Source organism: Corvus moneduloides, chromosome 28 (genome assembly GCF_009650955.1).
Source record: "Corvus moneduloides isolate bCorMon1 chromosome 28, bCorMon1.pri, whole genome shotgun sequence".
Classification (NCBI taxonomy): domain Eukaryota; kingdom Metazoa; phylum Chordata; class Aves; order Passeriformes; family Corvidae; genus Corvus; species Corvus moneduloides.
Genome location: NC_045503.1, coordinates 3659874 through 3673668, shown reverse-complemented (window position 1 = coordinate 3673668; position 13795 = coordinate 3659874). Strand labels below are relative to the sequence as shown.

The 13795-nt window shown below is 66.1% G+C and overlaps 2 protein-coding genes across 2 annotated transcripts; both read right to left on the bottom strand.

The window, feature by feature from the left end:
- Nucleotides 1-3253: 3253 nt before the first annotated feature.
- DIRAS1 (DIRAS family GTPase 1) lies at nt 3254-6660 on the bottom strand. The gene is made up of 2 exons (XM_032093059.1): nt 6579-6660; nt 3254-4411 (listed from the first exon to the last, which is right to left on the bottom strand). The coding sequence occupies exon 2, from the start codon at nt 4388-4390 to the stop codon at nt 3794-3796; it is 597 nt and encodes a 198-aa protein (XP_031948950.1). The 5' UTR covers nt 4391-4411; nt 6579-6660; the 3' UTR covers nt 3254-3793.
- A 1875-nt stretch (nt 6661-8535) lies between these two features.
- SLC39A3 (solute carrier family 39 member 3) lies at nt 8536-13282 on the bottom strand. The gene is made up of 4 exons (XM_032092397.1): nt 13199-13282; nt 12471-12619; nt 11538-11845; nt 8536-11143 (listed from the first exon to the last, which is right to left on the bottom strand). The coding sequence occupies exons 3-4, from the start codon at nt 11742-11744 to the stop codon at nt 10409-10411; spliced, it is 942 nt and encodes a 313-aa protein (XP_031948288.1). The 5' UTR covers nt 11745-11845; nt 12471-12619; nt 13199-13282; the 3' UTR covers nt 8536-10408.
- Between the last annotated feature and the right edge of the window lie 513 nt (nt 13283-13795).

Sequence of the window (13795 nt, the reverse complement as noted above, 5' to 3'; positions counted from 1 at the left end):
GCCGGCGGCTGCGCTGGAATTGGGCTGAAAACTCCATAATCCTGTTAGTGCGAAGAAGGCTGATTTTTCCCTTAATCCAGTTTGCTCCCATATGTCCCAGCCCGCCGTGCCCTAATCCGCTTTTCCTGCAGATGGGCAGCACCGGGCGTGGGGGAACCCCCCGAGGGGTGCCAGGGTCCCCGCGGGGAGGCACACGAGTGACAATACTCCACGCAGCACCGATGCCAATGAGAGACACGGTGCCAGGAGCTGGTTTGGGTCCCAAAAACTGAATTTGTGTGAAATTTATGGCCGCGGGATGCAGCCACGGCTCCTGATGGCGAGAGGAGCGACGGGGACGGGCTGCAGCACGGCTCATCCCACTGCTCATCCCATGGCTCATCCCGCTAATTAACGCTCCGGAGCAGCTCGTTTAAAGCCTGGACCCGGGGGAGGTTCCGGGCGCCCTGCGAGGATCCTCCCCCCCGCTCCTGCGCTGATTTTCGGGGGCTCCGGATGGGGTTCTGGGGGGCTGCAGGGACCCAGCGCTTCCCAGGAACCTCCGATGAGAGCGAGAGCGTCCCGAGGGCCATCCCTGGCAGCATCCCGAGGGACACCCGGGGCTGCCGCAGGACCGGGGTGTCCCCTGGCATGGCGGGCACAGGTCCCCATCAAGTGGGGAGCAGTGGGGGGGGAACAGAGGGGGCAGAGATGGGGAGCAGGAGACCCGGGAATGGGGGGAAGCAGAGATTTTCTGCCCCCAAGGTGTTGTGGAGCCACTGGAAGAGCTCTGAGTTTTGGTGTGATGGTGCCCAGGGAGCTGCCACCCCAAATACCTGAGCCCTCCAAAGAGTCCCGAGGGGTCCCAGCAGGTGGGGACTGGCACCAAGTGTCCCCACGCCCGCGTGTGCCTGTCCCGCTGCCCTGCTCTGGCACCCACAGAGGGCCCCGAATCCCCCCAGGCCGCAGAAGGGACAAAGGGACAGGCAGGAGTGGTTCCCATGGGCAGTGCCAGGGAGCTGTGACATCCCTGCAGAGCTGCGACTGTCCCCATGGAGCTCAGAGCATCCCCACGGATCCGTGACCATCCCACAGAGCTGTGGCTGTCCCCATGGAGCTCAGAGCATCCCCACGGATCCGTGACCATCCCACAGAGCTGTGGCTGTCCCTACGGACCTGTCTGTGGCTGTCCACACCGAGCCCTGCCATTCCCGTGGAGCTGTGACTGTTCCCCCAGATCCACAATATCCCCAGGGATCCACGCCATCCCCACAGATCCATGGCCATCCCCCCATCCCCATGGATCCATCACCATCCCCACAGATCTGTGCCATCCCCGTGGATCCACGACCATCCCCATGGATCCATCACCGTCCCCACTGATCTGTGCCATCCCCATGGATCCACGACCATCCCCATGGATCCACGACCATCCCCACTGATCTGTGCCATCCCCATGGATCCACAACCCTCCCTACGGATCCATCACCATCCACATGGATCTCTGCCATCCCCATGGATCCACAACCCTCCCTATGGATCCACAACCATCCCCATGGCTCCACGACCATCCCCATGGATCCATCACCATCCCCACTGATCTGTGCCATCCCTGTGGATCCACAACCATCCCCATGGATCCACAACCATCCCCATGGATCTCTGCCATCCCCATGGATCCACAACCATCCCTATGGATCCATCACCATCCCCACAGATCTCTGCCATCCCCGTGGATCCACACCCGTCCCCACAGATCCATAACAATCCCCACGGATCCACACCATCCCCACGCATCCACGACAATCCCCTGGGATCTATGACCGTATCCATGGATCCCTGCCATCCCCACAGATCCATGACCATCCCCACGGGGCCGTGCCCTCCGCCAGGCCCTCGGTGCCCGCGGCAGCCCCACCCCCGCCCCCCCCCGCCCCCCCTTCCCCCGCCGGCTCCCGGAGCCCACGCGGCTCCCGCGCCCGGGGAGCAGCGATGGTTTCCATGGCAACGGGCGTGATGACGCACACGCCGCTCTCCCGCCCCCTCCCCACGGGCACGGGCGGGGGGCGCCCGGCGGGGACGGCGGCGCGCGGGAACGGGCGTCCCACGCGTGTCACACACGTCACACGCATGCACACACACGCACACACACGCGCACACACGCACCGCGCGTGCACGCGGCCCCGCACACACGCGCGCGTGCACACGCGTCACGGCTGTCCCGCACGCGCGTCACACGCACACGTCACACGTGTCACACACCTTTGCGCACACGTCACACGTGTCACACACCTTTGTGCACACGCGTGTCTGCGGCCAGCCCGCAGAGCCGTGAGTGTGCCCACGGCCCCGTGTGCGCGCACAACACACGCACCGCACGCGCACCGCATCGCGCTCACACCACACCCGTGCACCCCACCCCTCCTCGCCCCCCTTCCCGTGCCCCTCGCGACCCCCGCCCCCCGTGGCCTCCCGCCCCGGCCGGGGGCGGCTCCGGGGGACGCGGGAGCGTTTCTCGTCTCTTTATTGAAGGAAGACTATTTCTAGAATAAAGGCTACATCGTCACGTCACCTTGTCCCCTGGGCGCTCGGGTCCTCGTGTAAAAAGCCGGGGGGGGGTGCGGGGAGCTGGGGGGGCTCGGCCTGCCCGGGGACACCCCCTCGGGGACACCCCGGTGGCGGCGGGGGAAGGAGCGGGGCCGGAGCGAGGGGACAAACCTCGAGGGGACGAGGGGCTGGTGACAGCGCGGGGACCCCGCTCCGGCCAGGGGGGAACAAGCGGGGCTGCGCCAGAGCTGGAGGGTGTCGGGGGGGTCCCGAGGGTGTGGGGCCAGGCCACCCGGCGGGGGGGACTCTGAGGACGGGGTGGCACCGGCCGCCAGCGGGGCACCGCGGCAGCGCCCGGCACGGCGGCATCGGACGCGTCCTGCGTGGGGAGGGGGCAGCGGGGGGGCGCGGGGGCCCGGCTGGCTGTGGGGCCGGGGGTCTCCCGCCGGAGCTCACCAGGATTGTGCTGGGTCAGGACCTCCCGCGGACCCGATGCTTTGTGCTTGGGCTGGCGGCTCCGGCTGCGGCACCGGGACGGGGCTGGGGGGGTCACGGGGGGGCCCGCGGCGCCAGGGTGGGGTTGGGGACTTTGGGGGTGGGTGAAGGGGGTCATGGCACCACGATGGGGCCGGGGGTCAAGGGGGCCGCGGTGCCGGGATGGGGGCTCGGGGGGGCTGCAGTGGCAGGCGGGGCTGGGGGGGGCCGTGGCACCAGGACGGGGCTGGGGGCTCGGGGGGGGGGGGGGGGGTCATGGCACCACGATGAGGCTGTGGGGCGCGGGGGTCAGGGGGGCACGGGCACCGCGCAGGGGCTGCCCCCGCCCCGGGTCTCTGCCCGCAGGAGCAGAGCACTATGGCGTGGGGACGGGGGCGCGGGGGAGTGCCCGGGACGCGTGTGACTGTCCCCAAGGGTGACACCGCCACCCCTACGTGGCACCGTCCTTCCCTCGCGCGAGGACCGACGGGGGCCGGGCCCGATGCCACCGGTTGTGCTGTGAGTGCGGGGAGTGTGGTGCGGGCGTCCCGGCGGCGCGTCCCCGGTCCTGCCCCGGTCCTGCCGTGCCCAGCGGGGGTGGCCGCGTGTCCCTCGGCTCGGCCCCGTCTTCACCCCCGGCCCCGGGGCGAGCGCAGGCGTCCCCGCACAGTCACAGTGATGGCACACGGAGGACGAGGGGACGGTCCCGCTGCGATGCCACTGCCACGTCCAGCCGTGGGGGGAAGGAGGGAGGGGGGTATCCGGGAGGGGGGGCGCGGGCCAGTCCGGGGCTCTACATGATGCTGCACTTCCCCTTGATTTTGTCTGTCCTCTTCTGCTTGCTGGAGCGCTTCCCGTCGATGGTGAGGCTGACGTTCCTCCTCTTCTCCAGGTTCAGCAGCTCCTGGAAGAGCTCCTTGACGTTGTAGTTCATCTTGGCCGAGGTCTCCATGAAGGCGCATTTCCACTCCTTGGCCATGGCCTCCCCCTCCCTGCTCTCCACCTCGCGCTGCGTCTCGTCGCACTTGTTGCCCACCAGCATGATGGGGATGCTCTCCACGCTGCCCTTGATCTGCACGATCTGCTGGTAGATGGGCTTCAGCTCCTCCAGCGACTGCTTGCTGGTGACGGAGAAGACCAGGATGAAGGCATGGCCCTTGGAGATGGACAGGCGCTGCATGGCCGGGAACTGGTGGCTGCCGGTGGTGTCGGTGATCTGCAGGGTGCACACGCTCTTGTCGCAGCTGATCACCTGCCGGTACGTGTCCTCGATGGTGGGGATGTAGGTGTCGCGGAAGGTCCCCTTGACGAAGCGCAGCACCAGCGAGCTCTTGCCCACGCCGCCGGCGCCGAACACCACCACCCGGTAGTCATTGCTCTGCTCCGGCATCTTGCCCTGCAGTCGCCGCCGCTGCGGGGGGACAGGGAGGCGGCGTCACCCCCCGAACCCAGCGGATGGCCCCCCTGAGATGCAGCTCCTGCCAGGAGCTGGGGTCGCTGCCCTTGGGATGCCCTTGCCAGCTGGCCCGGGGTGCAGCCGCCTTGGCTATTTTTACCAGCCGCCCGCTGTGGCCATATGGCTGAGCGCGGCCACCGGCGCCACAGCTGCTACCGAGGCTGCCGGGGGGGGGGGGCACGCTGGGCAGGGACCCCCTGGGCCCAGCTGGGCAGCAGGAGCAGCTCTGCGGGGCAGTCGCTGGCCTGGTGAGGATGTGGTGGCACCTGGAGTGCCCAGCTGGGTGCCCTGGCCAGGGACAGAGGTGGCCTTACACACGCAGGCCATGCTGCTGGTGTCCTGTCACCCGTGTGACTCCCTGCCACCCTGCCCTGCCCTGTGCCATCCCTCTGCTCTGCTCCCACCCCAGGAATGCGTAGGGGAGTGGGGGGAAGGAGCGTGGCATGGCCGTGGGTGGTGGGCAGTGGGTCAGAGACCCCTCCCGGCCACTCTTATGCTGCCACACCTCGGTGCCCACCCACAGGGGACACCGGGGACCTGGGCAGGGTCCCCAGTGCCCCCTGAGCGATGCAGAAGGGGTGTGAAATGAGGGGGCACAGAGTCACCGATGCTGAGCCCCGGGCTGGGCCCTGCTCCGGTTCCCCGAGTGCAGCACAGGGGTGGCAGCACCAGCTCTGCCCCAGGAGGGCCCCCAGAGTGTGCAGGACCCTCACGGAGCCTTGGGGACATTAAACCCACCATGGCACAGGGTTTCCAAAGGTGTCCAGTCCCAGGAGGAGTGGAAAGAAGGGGAGGGAAGGGGGTCTGGGCACTGCTTTAGGACTGTCCCCAGTCGGCTCCACTCCTGCCACCCCAATTCAGGGAAGGGGGACAGCAAAGTGCCCCAGACACCCCCGTGCCAGTGGCTGCCTTGGGCATGGCAGCTCCTGCATCCCTGAGCATCTCCAGAGGAGCCAACCCCTTCCCGCAGCATCCCCATCCCACAGCACCGGGGGGTCCAGACCCTGCAAAGCAGCCCCAAAACCCCAGCGTGTCCCCAAACACCAGAGTCAGGTGAGGCTGGGAGCTGGAGGAGCCCCTCACTGCGGCCTTGGGCAGCCAAGGAGCTCATCCCACCGTGGGCTCCTTGGATCCCACCACGCTGGAAGCGTCACCAGCACACGGGGGCTGGGGCTGGAGCGGGGGCCGGGGCTGAGTTGGCGCGTGGGAACGTCCAACCTTGGGTGGGGCTGGCAACGGTCCTGCCCTGTCCCACCTGTGCCATCCCACCTGTGCCACCTGCCTGTCCCGCCTGTCCCATCCCCCCCGTCCCATTCCACTTGTTCCACCTGTCCGTCCCACCTGTCCATGGCACAGCTGAAGGTGCTCCCGGCCTCACAGCCCCGCCATGGGGCACTGGGGTGAGGGGCTGGGCTGGACAGACCCTCACGGACCCTGGGGGGGCTCTTTGGGGTGACCCCATGGCCTGTGCCCAGAAGCGCCCCGATCCCAACAGTCCCCGGTGCCTGAGGGTCCGGAGCACGGCCCCCCCTCAGCTTGTGGGCAGGGACCACCGGCCAGCCGGGGCCTGATCCTGCCGGGGGGCTCTGCACCCCCCGGGACCCCCCAGCACCCTTCCACTCGGGTCCCCAGCACTGGGGGTGACAAACGGCTGGTGGGGGGGCCTGGGGGTCAGGATGGAGGGCAGGGACAGGGCAGGGGTGGGATGGAGGAGCAGGGGAAGGGCAGGGTGAAGATGGAGGGGCAGGGAAGGGCAGGATGCAGGGATGAAGGGGCAGGAGAAGGGGCTGGATGGAGGTCGGAGCGGCAGAGGAAGAGCAGGATGGGCGAGCATCCCGCTCGGGATGGAGATGGAGAGGCAGGGGAAGAGCAGGATCCAGATGGAGAGGCAGGAGAAGGGGCTGGATGGAGGGGCAGGATGGAGATGGAGAAAAGGGAGAAGGGGCGGGACGGGCGAGCATCCCGCTCAGGATGGAGATGGAGAAGCAGGAGAAGGGCACGGAGAGATGGCGGGGCAGGGTCGCGGGTCCCCGCCCTTGCCGGGAGCACCCCCGGTCCCCGCGCCGGCCGCGCTCCCCCGGCCCCCGCCGCGCCGGTCGCATTGCGGTGCCCGCCGCCTCACCGTGTCCTGCCCGGGATCCGCCCTTGGCTGCGGGCGGCGCGGCGGCCTCAGCGCATGGCCCGGCCCGGGGCGGCCCCGGCGCGGCGGCTCCGCTCCGCCCGGCGCGGCTCGGCTCGGTACGGCGGGGCTCGGCGGGGCTCGGCGGGGCTGCGGCCGGTGCGGCGGGGCCGGCTCGGCTCGGCGGGCTTGGCTCGGCTCGGCTCGGTGCGGTGCGGCCGCCGCAGAGTCGATCCCGCCCCGCCGCCGGCCCCGCCCGCCGCGCCCGCCCCGCCCGGGGCCCCGGACCCCCGGCCCTGGCCCCGAGCGGCTCCGGGACGCGGCGGGACGGGGATGGGGACAGACGGACAGGGATGCACACGGACAGGGATGGGGACAGATGGACAGGGATGCACACGGACAGGGACACACGGACAGGGATGGGGACAGACGGACAGGGATGCACACGGACAGGGGCACACGGACAGGGATGGGGACAGACGGACTGGGATGCACACGGACAGGGACACACGGACAGGGATGGGGACAGACGGACAGGGATGCACACGGACAGGGGCACACGGACAGGGATGGGGACAGACGGACAGGGATGCACACGGACAGGGACACACGGACAGGGATGGGGACAGACGGACAGGAACGGGATGGGGACACACGGAGAAGAGACACAAACAGGGTCACACGAACAGGGACATGCGGGGATGGGGACAGGGACACATGGATGGGAACACATGGAGAGAGATGGGGACACATGGGGGTGAGGATGGACAGTCAGACAGGGAGACACAGGGTGGGGACACACGGACAGGGACACACGGACAGGGACACTTGGGGGTGAGGACACACAGACAGGGACCCCACATGGACACGGGCACAGGTGGGGACACGGAGCCACCTGAAGAGGGACAGCCCAGGGACTTGTGGATGGGGACAGAGCCCCACAGGTGGTGACAGGGGACACACGGACAGGACAGACAGATGCCAACATCCCAACCAGGCAGGGCATGGGTGGCAGAGGGTGCCCTGAGCCCCTGTGGCAGTTGGGGTGGCCTGAGCAGTGATGCCAGGCTTTGGGGACGCAGTGGCCACGGTGCCACGCCAGCGCAGGACCAGGAGCTTGTGCTCACACCACAGGGCCTTTGTCACCAGCTGGTGTCACCTGCTCATGGCAGAGCCCCAAAACCCCTGAGGGGCCCTTGAGGGGACACACCGGGGGTCCTTGTGGGGCCGTGGGACACTCAAGTGCTGGCTGAGCCCCTCCCAGCGCCTGAGTGGGACCAGAACAGCTCCAGGGTGACCGTCCCCAGCTCTGTGCCCCACCACAGGCACTGGGCACTGGAGGTGACCGGTGCCCCCGGGGGATCCGACGGTCTCTGTCACAGCCGGGGTCTGCTCCTGCCTCCCCCCCACCCCACTCGCGAGTGGCAGCAATTAAAATCCGCAGCCTCTATTAATAGCAGCCGGCGGGCACCGGGCCACGGTGGCACCCACGCGCTGGCACCGCGTCCCAGCGAGGGCGGGGGGCACGGGGACCTCGGGCCGCCCCGTGAGGTTACAAGAGCCGGGGGGTGGCAACCTCAGCCCCCCCCGTGGCGCGCTCGGAGCCGGCCGGATACTCCTCGATAGAGGGAATGAATGAGTTTTCCTTGATCCTTTTCCTGCGGCTCCTCCTCGTTCCATTGAGCCGCAGCTCCCCGCCGGGCCTGACGCAACGGGGCGGCCGCTCACGCAGGGCTGAATCACGGCGCTGCCGAGCGGGGCGTGCTGGGGGGGTCCTGTCCCCCCTCCCCCCCCGAGCTCAGCAGGGCTCTGGGGAGGGGTCCGGCCGGAGGGGTTTGGCTGCCCAGGAGGGGCTCAGCCCACGCCGGGGCCGGGCACGTGCGGCCGCCGCGTGAGCCGGACGTGGAGCAGCCATGGTGGACACGGGGGAAAAAAAAAAAAAAAAGCGAGTGACAGCGAGGGGAGAAGGGCAGGGAATTTATTGGGAGCAGCAGGGCCTCCTCCTCCTCCATCCTGGAGCACGGGATGATCCTGTGGATGAACCCCTCCAGGGCGGCGGGATGAGGATGGGGGAGCTCAGCACCCCCCGGCACTTCACAGCCCCCCCTTCCCCCGATCCCAAACTCCAGCAGGAGGAGGGTGTGAAACGCAGGCGACAGCCCAGCAAGGGACACTCAGCACGGTGTCACCTCTCCCTCCTCGTCCCCCGCAGCACAGAGAACCCCCCCAGGCGCGAGGTCACCCCCCAGGAGAGGTGAAAGAGCCCCGCAGCTTTACCACGCCGAGGCAAATCACGCTCTCCTCATCCTGCTGGTTTGTGTCATGCCAGGCCCAAAATAACCTCCCTCCACACCCCCCCCTCCACTCCAGGTTTTCAAAGGAAGATTAATTGACTCGGGGATGTTGCAGCAATTAAACTAACGAGCCCCAGGATCTGTCAGATGATGCTCAGCTGCCTCCATATGCTGCAGCTGGGCCACCGCGGAGGCTCCGAGCCTCCTTCCCGCTGCCGGCACTGCGCCATCCTTATGATTCCATCAGCGCTTCCAGGAGCCCGGCGGAAGCTGCTGCAGGAGCGAAGGCTCCGGGTAATTAAAATGCAGCCCCTGCCTGAGCCAGGCTGTGTCACACGGCTGGGGGGGGAGCACATTCCCAGCTCCAGCCTCTGATCCCGGCTCCTCGTTCCGAAGGGCAAATCCAACGGGATCAGCAGCACACGGAGCTTCCCGGGGGCCCCGCTCTGCAGCCACTGCGATCTGCGTGTGGCTCTCAGCAGCCTTTCCACCACCTCCACTCTCCTCAAGGGAGGTGATTTCATTCCTTTGGAAACCTGGAAAAGCCTTGGAGCAGCCCCTGATGGGAACTACTCAACCCCTCTGACTGCAGAGCACTGAAAACGCAAGGGTTTGCCCCAAAATATCCGTGCTGGAAATGGTTACTGCCCGTTTCCTGCAAGCTCATGGATCCCAGGCTCTGGATAATGTGAGGATCTGCTCCCTCCATCCCTGGAAGTGTCCAAGGCCAGGCTGGACACGGCTTGGAGCACCCTGGGCTAGTGGAAGGTGTCCCTGCCCATGGCAGGGGGTGCCACTGGATGGGCTTTAAGGTCCCTCCCAACCCCAACCATCCTGGGCTTCATCCTCTGATTCCCAAACCACGCTGCTGGAGGTTTTCCTTAGGGAGTGCTCAGCCTATGGATCCAATGCTGAGGAGGAAGCAGGGTAGAGGGGCCCGGCCTCATTTCTTCCATGAATCCCTGGGAAAGCCGAGCTCCCCGAGCCCCAGATGGAGCACTGGAAGCTGTGCCGGAGGGAGTGGGGCCCCGGAAGGCCGGAGTCCCACAGGGATGTTATTTTTGGCAGCTCTTACAACCAGGTTTTGCTCCCAACTAAGCCAGCGAAAGCAGCTTAGTGCAGCCCAGCAATCCCTGCTCCCACCTGCTCTGCCTCCTTTCCTGTTTGTTTCTCACCTCCTCGGAGCCTCCGGAGCAGGCTCCCGGCCCGTTCCGGAGCGTGCGAGGGGAAGGAGGGAGAGTGGGCTGTGGGCAGTGCAGGAAGCCACTCACACTCAAAAAGCAGCGTTTACCCAGATCCTTAATGTTTGTTTCCGCTAATCCCTGCAGCCCCTCAGGCAGGGACAATCCCTCGGGATATTCCTCACTCATCTCCCTCTGAGCACAGGGGAGGAGATTCTCCTCTTTCAGGTAATCGTGGAAACACCTCCCGGGCAGGGCTGCTCCAGCTGCCCGCGGCGGTGGAAGGGGCGGCTCCTCCCGGTGCCGGTGGGAGGGGAGAGGTGAGGTTTTGCTCCCTTGGCTTCCCGAGGCTCCCGGCTCACCACGGGATGAGCACCAGCCCGGCCAGCGCGGCGTAGCCCAGCACCAGGCACAGCACCTTGAGCAGCCGGTGGCTCTTGTCCTCCAGCTCCTTGGCCAGGATCTCGAAGAAGGTGATGAAGAGGAAGGTGCCGCCGGCGATGCCCTGCAGCAGCAGCGACGCGATGCTGCCGGCGGCGTTCTGGCTGCTCTCGATGCCCATCCCGATGCCAATTCCCAGCGGGATCATCAGGCACACGGCCACCGCCAGCTTGGCCGCGTCCCTCAGCGGCAGCGAGGCCTTGGCCATGCTGATGCCCAAGGCTACGGCCACCAGCGTCTCGTGCACGGCCACTCCCAGGAACAAGCTGACCACTCTGCTGCCGTCCTCCTGCAAGCCCAGGGCCAGGCCCTCGAAGATGGAGTGAGTGCACAGGGCAAACACCAGCCCCAGCAGGCGCCGGGGGCCACAGCGGGACAGTTCTGGGATGTTGAGGCTGTGGGAATGGGCTCCGTGCTCCCCGTACAGGGCGCGCCCGCGGGACGAGGCGATGAAGGGACTCTCGTACTCCGAGTCGCTGCCCACGTCCGAGCCGGCGTTGAAGGTCTCCAGGTCGATGAAGGAGGGTTTTTCCTTCTGGAAGGTCAGGAAGAGCTGGTCCACGAAGACCGTCAGGAAGAAGCCGACCATCATGATGGTCTCGGCCACCGGGTAGTCCGTGGTCACGTTGCCTTGCCTGAGGACCTCATCGAGCTGGAAGGGAGCAAGAGATGCACAGGGAAGCCATCCCCTTTATCCCTCTGAAGGGAGACATTCCCACATGGACACTGAGTCCATGATGCTGCCACACCCTCGGATACCGGCCTTGGCAGGGGGCAGGGAACCTCTCTGCCTTGCTGTTCCAAACACGGCGAGTTTGGATCCTCCCACCCCACAGCCTCCTCTGTACCCCAAAAACCCCCCCTTGTTCCACAGAGAGCAACAGGAGCCGGGCACAGCTCCCCCTCATGAGGCACCGGCCACAGCAGAGATGTTCCAGGGAGCTCCAGAGGCCACTCCAGCAGGACACACCCCATTCCCACAAGGAATGAGGGCTGGGATCCTGCAGGCTCAGGCGTCCCTCACACAGGAATTAATCAGCACTCACCTTCCCTCTCACGGCGGGCAGGAGGGCGTTGAAGCAGGTGGCCAGGAAGACGCCTCCTCCGAAGGAATTCCAGAGGGCCAGGACTTTCCGGGAACGCTGAGCCTTCTCGTAGTCGGCCTCGATGACCCTGACGGGGAGCAGGGCCCCGGCCAGCACCAGGACACAGATTCCCAGCAGACACAGCACCTTGGCCACCACAATCCTCATCCTGCCGAGGATTCCAGGCCCTGGAGGGGCCCCTCTGGATGTGCTCAGAGCCGGGACATCAGTGGGTGACAGCCTGGACAGGCCTCAGGGAAAGGAGCTCCCTGGAGATGGGAAGAACACCGAGATTTTTCTAGGGAAAAGCTGAACTGTATTCAAAAGGGATTTTAAAGCCCTGGGATTGTTGTGGTCACTGCAAACCACCCTTCCCTGAAGGTCCTTGGACACTTCCAGGGATGAGGCAGCCACTGGGAAATCCTTGCCAGGGCCTCCCCAAGGTCACAGGGAGGAATTCCTTCCCAGTATCCCACCTATCCCTGCCCTCTGGCACCGGGAAGCCATTCCCCCTCGTCCTGTCACCCCAGGCCCTGTGACAAGTCCCTCTCCAAGGGACAAAGAAAGGAATTCAGAACCCATCAGGTGACATTGATTCACTCCAGGTCTGGACACGTCCAAAATCTTTGACCAGGCACCTGTGCCAGGGCAGAGGGAAAGGATAAAATCCTCCTTTTCCAGACCTCACACCTCTGGAACACCTTTGGCTCCCCCCCAGAAACCCTTTAACCACAGTTTTTTCCCTTTCTTTCCCGTTTTTAACCCAAACCAGCCCCCACTAAAGCCTCAGCCTCCCGAGTTCAGGTGGGACAGCCACATCCAGCGTCCCTGAGCGGGGCTGGGAGCAGCTCGGAGGGAAAGGAAGCGCCAGGAATTCCTGGTGGTTCTCCTCACCTGCTCCTCCTGCAGCAGCACCGACACCTGGGCTGTGTCCCCAGCCTGCAAACTGCTGGAACAAAGGATTAACTCCGGTCCTGCTCGGCTTAGTGGCTCATAATGAAGCATCCAAGCGATGAAAAATATTATATAAACCAGGCAGGGCTCTGTGTGAGGAAAAACAAAGGAGTTCCTGATCCGTTAAAAACCGGCACTTCTAAGCCCTGAAACCGCTTGAGATGGTCCCAGCCACTTTTAAAAGGGGGTGACGAGGAGGGGGCTCCTCCCAGGCCACCAGCACCCCTGAGCACCCCAAAAAGGAGCAGAGATGAGGGGAAGGGTTTCAGAGTTACTGGGAGCGGGGTGAGCAGCTCAAGTGCGGAGTGTTCAGCTGGGGAGACCCTCACAGGGGGTCGGGGTCCACCCTGAGCCCTCCAAGGTGGGGAGGGGGCCCAGCTCCAGCCCCTCACAAACAGAGGGGCCTCACAGGAGGTTGGGGTCCGCCCTGAGCCCCTCACAGCGAGAGGCGCCCCAGCCCCAACCCCTCAAGATGAGCTTGGGGTCCCTCACACAGGGAGGGGGCCCAGCCCCGCTCTCCTGCCCCTGTCCCCCCGCACCCCCGGCTCCCCCAGCCCCGCTGTGACCCCCGGGCCCCCTCCTCGGCCCCGCCATCCCCTCACGACCCCCGGCCCCCCCCTTCGCCCCCCGTTACCCCGGTAACCGCCCCCCCCCCCCCGTCCACTCACGGCCGGCCCCGCTCGCTCCCGGCCAGGCCGCCCCACACGCGCCCGCCCACGGCGCCCTCCTATTGGCTGGGGCGGGAGCGCCTATTTCTGATTGGCTGCGGCAGCTGTCAATCAATCCGCTCACGCCCAGCACGGGGGAAGCGGCGATTGAGGTCCGCGGGAAACGCGTCCCGCAGCGCTGCGTTCCGGGGCAGCGCCGGCCGCGCTGCGCTGTCCGGTGCTGACCGGGATCACCGGGAACCGGGAGCACCGGGAATGGGAAAAACGGCCCTGGAACAGCGTCCCCCGCACCGACAGCCCCTGCTCCTGCCGCTTCGCAGCTCCTTGTGGTTCAACTGCAGAAATGGCAGCTGCGGGAGGCTCCAGGGAGAGATGAGGCGAACCTGAAAATTCCACAAAATTCCATAAAATTCCCCAAAATTCCATAAAATTCCCTTTTTTTTGTGCTATCAGGTCCCAGAGGAGTCGGGAATTGCAGGGAGAGTGAAAAAGGAGGCTGTCAGCGCTGTTTGGAGTTCAGGGGCAGCCAAATCCAGGGGCTGCTCGTTCCTTTGGCAGCGAGGAGCAGCTCCAGGCAGGCAGGGCAGGAGAAATTCC

Bases quoted from the DNA above. Each gene is read 5' to 3' on its own strand.
- SLC39A3 (XM_032092397.1), bottom strand. From the start codon at position 11,744: ATGAGGATTGTGGTGGCCAAGGTGCTGTGTCTGCTGGGAATCTGTGTC. The intron at 11,144-11,537 runs GTGAGTGCTGAT...GCTCCCTTCCAG, and splicing joins TGCCCGCCGTGAGAGGGAAG to CTCGATGAGGTCCTCAGGCA.
- DIRAS1 (XM_032093059.1), bottom strand. From the start codon at position 4,390: ATGCCGGAGCAGAGCAATGACTACCGGGTGGTGGTGTTCGGCGCCGGC.